We start from the raw sequence: 13,025 nt of genomic DNA, 5'->3' as shown, positions 1-13,025 counted from the left end.
AGGGGGACCCCCACGATCCCTGCTGCCACACCCCAGTCATCGGGTGCACGAAGCGAACTCTGTGCCGGATTACTAGCGATGCCGCGCCGGAGGCTCATGATGTCATGGCCACGCCCCCCCTCAATGCAAGTCTATGGGAAGCGGATCCCTGTGATCAGACATCTTATCCCCTATCCATTGAATAGGGGATAAGATGTCTAGGGGCGGAGTACCCCTTTAATGCATTGGCAAAATGCTATGGCTGCTCGGGCTTTACTAAAGACTGGGGTGTGAAATGCTATTCTTAGTAAACTATAGAACCTATTCTTAGTAAACTATAGAAGTTAGGGAGTAAAGCGTTCAGCAGCACACTTCTCCCACCTCTATCTACTGATCAGTGAGGAGCTGAACACCCAGACCAAGACCGACTAAAGCTTTTAAAGGTTTTTTAAAGTGACAGTAACATAGGCCAGGCAGACCATCAGTGTTCTCTTAGAATGAGATTAAAGGGGTACTCCACTGGAAAACATTTTCTTTTAAATCAACTGGTGCCAGAAAGTTAAACAGATTTGTAAATTACTTCTATTAAAAAATCTTAATCCTCCCAGTACTTATCAGCTGTTGTAAACTACAGAGGAAGTTCTTTTCTTTTTGAATTTCTTTTCTTTGTGACCACAGTTCTCTCTGCTGACACCTCTGTCCATGTCTGGAACTGTCCAGAGCAGGATAGGTTTGCTATAGGAATTTGCTCCTATTCTGGACAGTTCCTAAAATGGACAGAGGTGTCAGCAGAGGGCACTGTGGTCAGGCAGAAAGGAAATTCAAAAAGAAAATAACTTCCTGTGGTGCATACAGCAGCTGATAAATACTGGAACTTCCTCTGTAGTATACAGCAGCTGACAAGTACTGGAAGGATTAAGATTTTTTTAATCGAAGTAATTTATAAATCTGTTTAACTTTCTGGCAGCTGTTGATTTAAAAGAAAATGTTTTCCAGTGGAGTACCCCTTTAAGCTCCTTGTTTTGGATATGGGATGGAAGAGATCTGTTTCTTTAGGAGTAAAGTTTTTATTTTTCTTCCTGACAGTTAACACAAAGGAGTTGTACAGAAGCCCCCGAGAAAGGAAGCCTTTTACACAAATATGCATTGTTCAGGATTATACTGTACCATCTCTGATGGCTCCAGCTGATTTCCACCTTGTGCTGTTTCCTTGTCTGGTATCTGAAATTTACACAGGAAATATGTGGTTAGCAACTAAATAAGAAAAAGTATCTTTAAGGAAAGGGGCCAGCAAAGCTTAAAGACAAATACCGGAATCCTCCAGTCTGTTAAAGCAATACTGCATTACACTTAAAGGGAACCTGTCACCTGTTTAATGCTGCCTAAACCACGGACAGCATAAAAACAGGTACAGTGAGCTGAATGGAACACTATGACTCACTCTGAAAGCCTTAAAGGGGTACTCCGCCCCTAGACATCTTATCCCCTATCCAAATGATAGGGGATAAGATGTCTGATCGTGGGGTTCCCACCCCGATCTTGGCTGCAGAATTCTAGACATCCGATGCGCGGAGCGGATGACTGGCTATGCGGAGGCCCGTAATGTCACGGCCACACCCCGCTCATGCAATCACGGCCACGCCCCCTCAATGCGAGTCTATGAGAGGGGGCGTGACGGCCGTCACACCCCCTCCCATAGACTTGCATTAAGGGGGCGTGGCCGTGATTGCACAAGCGGGGCGTGGCCATGACGTCATGAGCCTACGGCGCTGCACCCGAGAGCTCTAAACGAATGCTGGGTGCAGCAGGGAGATCGCAATCCTTTGGATAGGGGATAAAATGTCTTGGGGCGGAGTACCCCTTTAAGCATTGTAGCAAAATTATAAATAAAATAAAAAAAATCTGGGGATTCAGGTAAGTAGTCATGGGGGTAGTCCCCGCAAACATTCCCCACCTCCCCAGTCTTGAGAGATGGGTCATTCTCTATCTGTGTATATATAACTTGTCATGTATCACAACAGTTTACTTATGGCCAGACCCCCAAAAATAGAGGGCTCACTGCTGGGAATGACTTGGTGTCAAAGATAAAAGCGAAAAATCTGAGTATCTCCTAATATTTCCAGAACAGTGAGTAAGCGGTGAGTTCATGGAAGCATTGGGTGACAACACAAATCTCTATTTATGACCTGTTGTTATCACTCAGATATCTGGGACACTTCCCTCCCCTGTAGCTGCCATATACCAGTGTAATTTCCACAAGCAATATGGCAGCTGGGGGTTGGCTGTGGGGTTGGTAGCAGTATTATGATGGTGGTTAGAGGGGGGGGGGGGTGAGTACAATCACATTGCAATTCCATTTATTGAAATTAAAATCACATAAATTTAATATTTTATCATTTATTGTTCTAATCTTTTTCTGTAATTTGCCATCTAGAAAATATAATTGAAAAAAAGATAATGGGGGAGATTTATCAAAACCTGTGCAGAGGCAAAGTTGCCCAGTTGCCCATAGCAACCAATCAGCTTGCTTCTCACATTCCTAACAAGGCCTGTGAAAAATGAAAGAAGCGATCTGATTGGTTGCTATGGGCAACTGGGCAACTTTGCCTCTGCACAGGTTTTGATAAATCTCCCCCAATATATCTATTGTAAGTCCAGATGATATTAAAGTGGGGCTAGGCAAGGGTCCACTTAATAGGATACGGTTTGCATTAAATGAAAGCGTTTCCCCTGGTCTGCATTGGGTTAGAGATCTGGGACCTGCCCTCTATGACAGATCAATTGGCGCATACCGAAAATAAGGTATTATGATGAGTATTATGATGCATATTGTGATGATGTCTTAAAGGGGTACTCCCACCCTAGACATCTTATCTCCTATCCAAAGGATAGGGGATAAGATGTCTGACCGCGGGGGTCCCGCCACTGGGCAATGTTGCATGCGGCACCCACCTGTTTCTTGTCCGGAAGCGCTGGAGGGTCAGGGACCCAACCACGGGAACGGAAGTTTGTGATGTCATGACTCCGCCCCCTCAATGCAAGTCTATGGGAGGGGGCTTCACGCCCCCTCCCATAGACTTGCATTGAGGGGATGGGGCGTGATGTCACACGGGGGCGAAGTCCTGACATCATGGACCTCCAGCGCTTCCGGACAAGAAACAGGTGGGTGCCGCATGTAACATTGCGGGGGTCCCCAGCGGCGGGACCCCCGCGGTCAAACATCTTATCCCCTATCCTTTGGATAGGGGATAAGATGTCAAGGGTGGGAGTACTACTGTGACCTTCATCATTTATGATGTGTCAGCATATTGACAGTGACCTTTTAAGGATTAGATATGTTTTACTGTGACCATATTTTAGATTTTATGACCACCTTAGTCTTATTTTTAGATAATTGAAGTCCGGTCAGATTAACATATTATAATGGGCATTCTTTACTGTCTTGATCTGCAGAATGCTTTTTGAATTTTCACACATTTTCCCTTTATACCTTTTCTGATGAGAGAAATCTTGAGCGGGTGTCATCCATGTCATCAGGATGTGGTTTGGGGATGTTAGGATGTGTTGGTAAGTTTGTAGTGACCACGGCAGTAGATGGCTGAAGCCTTCTGTACTCTTCTATACTTCTCCCATCCTCTGAAATGTCTTTAAATGAACCCTCTTGGTCAGGACCTGAGACCTTGGAAACACTATGTCCAGTAAAATGGTATCTGTTCCCCTCCATGTTAACAACACGTCGTTTTGGGAAGCTACATTAAATAAATAAAAAAAGAACATCTTATAATATAATCTGATTTCATTAAAACATATACTATATAATGCAGCCTTTTCAATAATTACACATGCATTTACAGGACCTCCAAAAGTGCCTATTTTGGCCTGGAAATGACCAATTATTGCACATGACCTGTGTATAACCCTCCTATGGTGATCACCCGAAATCTAGCACCTTGCTGACATGCAGCGATCACCTGAGGTCCCTCTTAAGATTCTAGAAAGTGAGAAGAATTTAAACTAAAGAGTAAAACTTTTTTTTTCTAAATCAACTGGCGCCAGAAAGTTAAACAGATTTCTAAATTACTTCTATTTAAAAATCTTAATCCTTCCAGTACTTATCAGCTGCTGTATGCTCAGGGCTGCCATCAGAAATTTCGAGGCCCCTCACACAGCTCAATGCCTTGCACCCCCCCCCCCCCCGCGGCCTGCCCCCAATATTATTTTCTTTTCTTATTATATATTTCTAATTAGATTAGAGCAGAGTGCGGTGTTGAATAACACTGTGCTATTAAAGGAGTTGTCTGGTAAAAAATAACTTATCTCCTATCCAAGGACAGGGGATAAGTTATAGATAGCGGGGTCCGAGCATTGGGCCCCCTGCTATCTCCTGCACGGCTGGAAGGGGGGCATGCTGTACCCCGCACGGAGCGCCGGTCGTCACGCCCCCCCATGTACCCCATAGAGATACATGGAGGGGATGTGCTGGCCGCGGCTTCCTGCGGGGTATAGCTGCCGGATAGCCGTTTACGGTGCCCCGTGTGCTCCGGTGATGGTCTCCTACCTGTCCTCGGGGCTCCGGAGCATCATCTTCACGATCCCCTCCATCGCCGGCGCTCTCCATCGTCGTCATCACGTCGCGCGCACTCCGTCCCATCACCCAATAGGAGCGGCGTGCGTAGTGATGTGATGACGGAGAGCGGAGAGCGAGGATCCCGGGGAAGCAGAGAAGTCCGGAGCGTCGGGGAAAGGTAAGTACAGCTTCCTATAATTTACATTGCACGGATCCCTCAACATACGATGGTTTCAACAAACGATGGTTCATTTGGAACGGATTACCATCGTAAGTTGAGGGACCACTGTATAACCAACTATTCAAGTGTCTGCACTGAAGATCAGGGCGGATATTGATTGATATGAACTCACTAAGTTATCTGTACTGAGCACTGAAGAACATATTGATCAGAATTAGGTGCAGGAATGTGAGGATTTGATCAATGCAGGAAAATGAATATGGACTGAATACCACTGTATGACAGACTTGGAATCAAGGGATATTCATAGGTAGTAACCCATTGAATACATCAAGTACATTGCTCTACTTTTTCTTTGTTATATGAAAAATTGCATCAGTAAGGTGCGGTGGAAATGTATCCTCTGGACAATTAACCATTGAATATATTATATACATTAAAGATATAACACCTATGTGTTATATAACAACATAAGGTGAATTTAGTAATTAAGTGCCATACAGAAATGGACATGCTTATCAAGGATCTGTGCTTGTGTTGGTGGTAAATGTCCCTGTCCTGTGTCCCCCATCATGCTGCTGGCTTGTTGCTACTTCCTGTTTCTGTGGCCTTTCTCAGACTACAATCCCCACGATCATTTGTTTCAAGGTGGGAGGTGACTTATTTTTCTCCCACACATAGGTCATTGCAGCACAGCCATGCTCTCTTTGATCACATGACTTGCCTAAAATCACCTGATACACAAGCTGCGGATCTGCCTGATTATGAATGCACGCAAATATGTGCTGGTAGTGTCATCGGGGGGCTGGCTTCACACATAACAGACGAAGCTGCCAAGCCCCCTTTCAGCACCTGACTTATGACACGTGTCTCGGGAACCACCCAGTTTAGAAGAGGTTTGCTATGGGGATTTGCTTCTAAACTGGGCGGTTCCCGAGACACGTGTCATCAGAGAGCACTTAGACAGAAAAGAACAACCTTAACTTCAGAAGCTCATAAGTACTGAAAGGATTAAGATTTTTTAATAGAAGTAATTTACAAATCTGTTTAACTTTCTGGAGCCAGTTGATATATATATATATATATATATATATATATATATATATATATATATATATAAAGTTTTCCTGGAATACCCCTTTAATAGAATCTTCAATACATTTTTTATTGGTATGAGACCCTCTCTGTGTTGTGTCACATTTGCAGCAAAGAGGTGTGAGCTCCTACAGTGTGGCCTTTATTGTGAATTTGAGGGTGGCCCCCATAATGTAGGTTAAACACTAGTGGTTTACAGCATTAGGACAGTATATGCAGGTCCTGTCCTATAGGAGTAACAAAATGTTAGATAAATAAGGTACTATTTCCAATTGTGTGAGTCGTGATTAAAAAAAAAAAAAAGTTACCTATCGGCATCCACTTTCTTGCTTGTCATCTGTTTTTCTGGCTGATATTCTGGAATAACTTTCATTATCTATTTAAGTGGGAAAAAAAGAAAAACATAGGGGGGAGATTTATCAAAACCTGTGCAGAGGAAGAGTGGTGCAGTTGCCCATAGCAACCAATCAGATTGCTTCTTTCATTTTCCACAGGCCTCTAAAGAGGCCTGTGGAAAATGAAAGAAGCTATCTGATTGGTTGCTATGGGCAACAGCACCACTCTTCCTCTGCACAGGTTTTGATAAATCTCCCCCATAGTGTTTTCATTGTAACAGACTACGAACATCCCGAATCCGCAGTCATGTGTTACGCCCCTTTCTATTCCACTTCTTCCCATATACAGAGGTAAATAGAAGGGCGTAACACATTATAAATCAGATTTAACCTATAGTGGTTGTGCAGGATATTGCAGGCGCGTCTCATTCAAAACTGTTGCTTACACCAATAAGCACAATGCAATAATTAAAGTGTTCAGAAATGTAGTGTTCATAGTCTTTAACTCTTCATCATTGCAGCTCTGTGCCTTGATGAGGGATTAGTGATAGGCAACTCTAACAGCATTGTCCACTCATAGAAGCAAATTCAATGTTCTGCCATACAGGAAGGCAGAATTCTATTGGTCAATAGCAAGAAATCTCAGCAGCGACATGAGCATTTTATTTTGCTTGTACACTATTTAAAGGGGTATTCTGGCCAAAAACATTTTATCCCCTATCCAAAGGATAGGGGATAAGATGTCTGATCGCTGGGGGTCCACTGCTGAGACTCCCCGCGATCTCCCTGCAGCACCCACATTCTATGCGGGTGCTGAATCTCCAGTATCGGAAGCCTCCGAGTTTCCGGGACTGGAGACGTGACGTCACGCCACGCCCCCTCCATTCATGTCTATGGGAGGGGGCGTGGCGGCCATCACGTCATGCCCCCTCCATTCAAATGATGGGATATTATGGGATATCAAATTATATATTATGGGTGCTGAATCTCCAGTTTCGGAAACCTCCTGGTTTCCGGGACTGGGGACGTGACATCACGCCACGCCCCCCTCCATTCATGTCTATGGGAGGGGGCGTGATGGCCGTCACGCCCCCTCCCATAGACATGAATGGAGGGGGCATGGCTTGACGTCACGTCCCCAGTCCAGGAAACACGGAGGTTTCCGAAACTGGACATGAGCATTTTATTTTGCTTGTACACTATTTAAAGGGGTATTCTGGCCAAAAACATTTTATCCCCTATCCAAAGCATAGGGGATAAGATGTCTGATCGCGGGGGGTCCACTGCTGAGACCCCCCGCGATCTCCCTGCAGCACCCACATTCTATGCGGGTGCTGAATCTCCAGTATCGGAAGCCTCCGAGTTTCCGGGACTGGAGACGTGACGTCACGCCACGCCCCCTCCATTCATGTCTATGGGAGGGGGCGTGGCGGCCATCACGTCACGCCCCCTCCATTCAAATTATGGGATATTATGGGATATCAAATTATATATTATGGGCGCTAAATCTCCAGTTTCGGAAACCTCCGGGTTTGTGGAACTGGGGACGTGACATCACGCCACGCCCCCTCCATTCATGTCTATGGGAGGGGGGCGTGATGGCCGTCACGCCCCCTCCCATAGACATCAATGGAGGGGGCGTGGCGTGACGTCACGTCCCCAGTCCCGGAAACACGGAGGTTTCCGAAACTGGAGATTCAGCACCCGCATAGAATGCGGGTGCTGCAGGGAGATCGCGGGGGGTCTCAGCAGCGGATAGGGGATAAAATGTTTTTGCCTGGAATACCCCTTTAATGTGACTTATTCCAATAATTCATATTGAAAAAAGCAAGGAACTAAAAGTTGAAAAATGACAGCAACTCAATAACTTAGAACTAACCTGCCGCTTTCCTGTAGGATCCTTATGTTTACCATTTTCTAACTTTTTATCTTTGATTTCAGAGAGGCGTCTTGATTTGGAGCTGAGGCCCTGTTGTCTACCTTGCTGCTGGCCTGCAGACCTTGACTCTCGTCCTCCTCGTATTCCCTTCTGTTCATGATCTGCTGGCTCCTTTGCCCTATGAGACTGAACAACAGCCTCAGTGGTCACTATAGCATCTTTTCCATTAAGCTTAGCCTTTTCTTTCCCTGAGGATGATGGGATTTTAGATAACTTTGACCCGGTTTTTCTTTGGTTAGAAACACTGGTGAACACTTCTGGATCCTGACGGTTTTTGGTTTTTGAGAATGACTCATCCTCTGGTTTCCCACTTGGAGTAGATGTAGATGTGATCCTGCTAGATTTTCTACCAGCTTGACCGGCGCCCTTTGCTTTAGTAGAGACTTTGCTGACCCTCCTTCCTCCTCTGCTCTTTAGAGACTTAAATTTTTGTTTTTTCATTATTACTTTATTGTCACCTTCCTCTGTAACTTCCTTTTGATTTAGTGAAGACAACACAGTTTTATCATCTGGCTGCCCCTTTTCCTGTATAACACAAAATATACTCACTGAGCCGAGAACAGAGACGGGATCATTTTATTAATGCTATTTGTTGGTGAATGACCTCTTCATCTAAAAGGTTACAGAGTTGTCAGGGGTTATATTTGTATGTGTTTACGATGGGGTGAAAAAAAAAATTGTACTCACCTGCCACCAGTACCCTGTCGGTTCAATATTGGATTTCACACAACAGGATCTACTTCCTCCTAATCTTATCCCATAATTTGTTTCATATATACTCATATATACGCCTTAGCCATCCATGTTGGCAACCAGTACTAGCAGTGTCTTCCAGTATTGTAGTTGCCCAAACTGTATATTCTTCCGACTGTATCTACAAGCCACCTTTTACTACCGGCTGTGGGGTATGTGGCTGGCAACAGTAGAAACTTTTGTAAAGTTTTTTTTATTTTTTTTATTATATCACCATTGTAGATTGTAAATTCTATGTGACATTCTCCTTTGTATTTCACTGTGTAATTTTTATAAACCAGTTCTCAACCTTCCTTGTCCCATCTCTATACTTGTGGATTTGTCTGGAATAGACTGAGATAGCATCATTGCTAGGGGTGTGCTGGGGGACAACCACATTTAAACGTTTGTAGCTATGTGTCCATTACAGTAAGTAGATGCCAAGGATGATGGCAGTCAATCCACATGAAGATTTTTGCACACATTTTTCTTGGTTTCTCTGTTTCTCTTACCTCGGATTCCACCACATCAGGATCACTTGGCTCTGCAGAAGTAGACATAGATATGTCCCTGCAAGTAATAGATGTAACATACGTATTGAACAGCATCAAAAGACAATACAGGATAAAGTGCAGAATAGCTAAATGTAGTAGTCACGGGGTGTAAGGTATAATTGTCAGTTTGTGACACCAGGGCACTGTTAACTTACAGGGTCCGAGGTTTAGATAGCTTCTCCTGGGCCAGGTGCAGGGTAATGAATAAACGGATGCAAGGTTAGGGATAACTATCTTTACTTTGCTGGAGGTAGCAGATCTCAAACAATACAGTCTCTGGTGCAGAGGGATGGGCAGAGTGGAACCCGGGGAGCCTGTTGCCTTGCTGGGAGTTGTAGTTGCTGTTGAATGCAGCTTTAAGATTATTAGCTGCACATGCTGACTTGATAGACATAACTTGACTGACTGAAGTAGAGATTTTCCCCAAGAGCTATGCTTAATGCCAGGCTTTGACAATTCCCCTGAGCGCCGGGGTCTATTCCTGAGATTTGGTGTGGCTGTGGAACTTAGTAGATTTCTTCTCCCTATGCTTCACCTCTGTATCTCAGCTCACTAGCTGGAACACACTCTCGTCTCACACCAAACTCCCTCTCTCAACTCTGTTCCTCATACACACACTGAACAGCTCCTCTCCTCCCTACACTACATAAGGGCAAGGTTTGGGGGTCTCCCATTGGAGCATCAGGGTCACCTGGTCCCTCTGCCACAATCCCTTAAGGTACAGTGCATAAATAAATTCATAACATAACACAACTATAGATCACATTATAACAGGTCAGACAATGGAGCAGTGGCACAACATATAGACAGCAGGGATGCCTGAGACGATCTTTAGCCCACAGGACAGCCTTTGGTGCTGGGACACCACATAATTAAAATTTATTGAGATAATAAACATGTTTGGAAAAAAAATGCATAAATTAAGATAAATAATCAAGCAACTGGGTAGAAAACTGGGCAATGTAGGACCATGTTTTGACATGTTGCATAGCCATCACCACCTGTATACATTTCCCATACATATATATATATATATATATATATATACTAGCGAAGTACCCGGCGTTGCCCGGTTTTTCCTTCCTCATCCTTGTTGGGGAGGAAAATCAATAAAGGAGGAAGCTTTTGACTTCAAATCCCATCCCCATATATTGTTGTCATATCCCAACCCCATATCCCGTCCTCATACCCCAACCTCCTATCCCGACCTCCTATCCCGTCCTCCTATCCCGTCCTCCTATCTTGACCTCCTATCCCATCCTTCTATCCCATCCTCCTATCCCATCCTCCTATTTCGACCTACTATCCCGTCCTAATATCCCGTCCTCCTATCTCGACCTCCTATCCCGTCCTCCTATCCCGTCCTCCTATCCCGTCCTCCTATCTCAACTCCCTATCCCGTCCTCCTATCTCCACCTCCTATGCCGACCTCCTATCCCGACCTCCTATCTCAACCTCCTATCCCGTCCTCCTATCTCCACCTCCTATCCCGTCCTCCTATCTCCACCTCCTATCCCGTCCTCCTATCTCCACCTCCTATCCCGTCCTCCTATCTCCACCTCCTATCCCGTCCTCCTATCTCCACCTCCTATCTCAACCTCCTATCCCGTCCTCCTATCCCGTCCTCCTATCCCGTCCTCCTATTCCGTCCTCCTATCCCGTCCTCCTATCCCATCCTCATATCCCGTCCTCATATCCCGTCCTCATATCCCGTCCTCATATCCTGACCTCCTATCCCGACCATCCCATCCTCCTATCTTGACCTCCTATCTCGACCTCCTATCTCGACCTCCCATCCCGTCCTCATATCCCAACCAGTAATATGTGTACCAGGTTTTGAAATATCTTCAGCCGTACTGAAGTTATGTGGGAACATACATTTCCCATTGATTTGCATGGGACTTTAAACAAAAACCCCGACCCTCACAAATGGGGGTAGTTAACGGTTAAATAAACTATCCTATATTTTAAGTGGACATATAAGTAACATGTGACCAAGTATTATCGAAATATCTCCAGCTGTTTGGAAGTTATGCAGTAACATATATTTTCCATAGACTTGTATAGGACTTTAAACATAAAACCCGCCCCTGGCAAATGGGGGTGAGTAAGGGTTAAATCACCTATCCTATGTTTGTTGTTGACATATAAGTAAGTGCACGCACGTGCTCTTCGTTTATTTTGTATTTGATGCTTTATGCTCGTGTATGTGCACCCCGCAGGAGACACTGAGACAGGTCGCCGAGGATCATTTTGGAAATCGTAGGAGGTGATATTGCTTCCTGAGTGCCCTCCCCGTTTCCTAGATTCATTTTGTAGATTTGTAAATTACTTCTATTTAAAAATCTTAATCCTTCCAGTACTTATCAGCTGCTGTATAATACACAGGAAGTTTTCATTTTTAATTTCTTTTCTGCCTGACCACAAGTTTTAAATAGAAGTAATTTACAAATCTGTTTAAATTTCTGGAGCCAAGTAATTTGAAAAAAATAGTTTTCCACTAGAGTACCCGTTTAAAGATCCATACTGATTTTATCCCTTCTCCTGGCTCTGGACAAAGAAATTCTGTTCTTATATTCAAGTTATTAAATTCACACATTAGTTCTCCTTTATCCAATATTATTTTGGGTTTATTATCCTAATATGGAACAATGTTGCATCATAATATGGATGTAAGCCTGGTAGACCAAGTCTACGTTAAGTCCCCCAGTGTAAGCCATAGACCACCATAGAGGGAGGGCAATTATTAAACATGAACAAGCCTAAAAACTATGTCTAGCTGTGGTGAAAGACTTCCCCGCTATGCAAAGGTTTTTAAAATGAACCACTCGATTAAAGGGGTACTCCACTCCCCTGCATTCGGAACATTTAGTTCTGAACGCTGGGTGCTGGCCTCAGGGTCGCCACACCCCCTCGTGGATGGGGAGAGAGGGGCACAGGCAGAGGTCTTGAGAGGATCGGAGATTATGTGAGGAGCGGTATCGGGAAATGTGTGGAGGTGACAGGTTTGTGGATGGCCTTCTATGTAATTGTTAACATTTTAAAGGGGTTCTCCGCCCCTAGACATCTTATCCCCTACCCAAAGGATAGGGGATAAGATATCTGATTGGAGTGGTCCTATGGCTGAGGACCCCCGTGTTCTCGCCTGCGGCCCCCCAGACATCCGGTGCACGGAGCGAACTGGCGGATGACTGGCGATGCGCGGCGGAGGCTTGTGACGTCACGGTCATGCCCCCTCAATGCAAGTCTAAGGGAGGGGGCATGATGGCTGTCACTCCTCCTCCCATAGACTTGTGTGGTAGCTTGGGGGTGTAGGATGTAGGGGGTGTAGCTGTGCAGTGATGAAAGGGTGTTGGATTAACCCTTAACTGTCGTGACGCCAGGGTGCGGGTTCTTCTGATAGGGTGGAATAAAGGATTGTCCACAACCGGAGGTTTAGTAAACTGTAGATAACTTTACTGCAGCTTTTATGCAGGTTGATAACAGCAAACAGTCTATACAGAAGAGTAGTCTGTAAGTTCCTCACAGTTGGTTGGGACCTTGTAGTATATAAGCTCTGAGTCTGGGTTCCGCTGGATTTAAGGGAATTATTTAGGTCTGGCAGTCACGCAGGATTAACGGGATTTAGATTTGGTAGACTCAC

General features: G+C 44.8%; 1 protein-coding gene across 11 annotated transcripts in view; it reads right to left on the bottom strand.

The window, feature by feature from the left end:
- The window catches only part of CCDC7 (coiled-coil domain containing 7), an 88,322-nt gene that overhangs the window by 35,416 nt on the left and 39,881 nt on the right, over nt 1-13,025 (bottom strand). For all 11 annotated transcript variants that reach the window (XR_008843883.1, XM_056519456.1, XM_056519454.1 and 8 more), the window contains 5 exons: nt 9,341-9,398; nt 8,037-8,621; nt 6,131-6,198; nt 3,470-3,728; nt 1,147-1,200 (listed from right to left, as the gene is read on the bottom strand). Coding sequence is in view for 10 of the 11 variants with exons in the window: in XM_056519456.1 (XP_056375431.1) it covers nt 1,147-1,200; nt 3,470-3,728; nt 6,131-6,198; nt 8,037-8,621; nt 9,341-9,398 (1,024 nt within the window). In the remaining variant the exon portion in view is untranslated. The remainder of the gene's footprint in view (nt 1-1,146; nt 1,201-3,469; nt 3,729-6,130; nt 6,199-8,036; nt 8,622-9,340; nt 9,399-13,025) is intronic.

This window comes from Hyla sarda, chromosome 5, assembly GCF_029499605.1.
Source record: "Hyla sarda isolate aHylSar1 chromosome 5, aHylSar1.hap1, whole genome shotgun sequence".
NCBI lineage: Eukaryota > Metazoa > Chordata > Amphibia > Anura > Hylidae > Hyla > Hyla sarda.
Note: the sequence above shows the minus strand (reverse complement) of the source record. Positions and strands in the feature narration are given on the sequence as shown.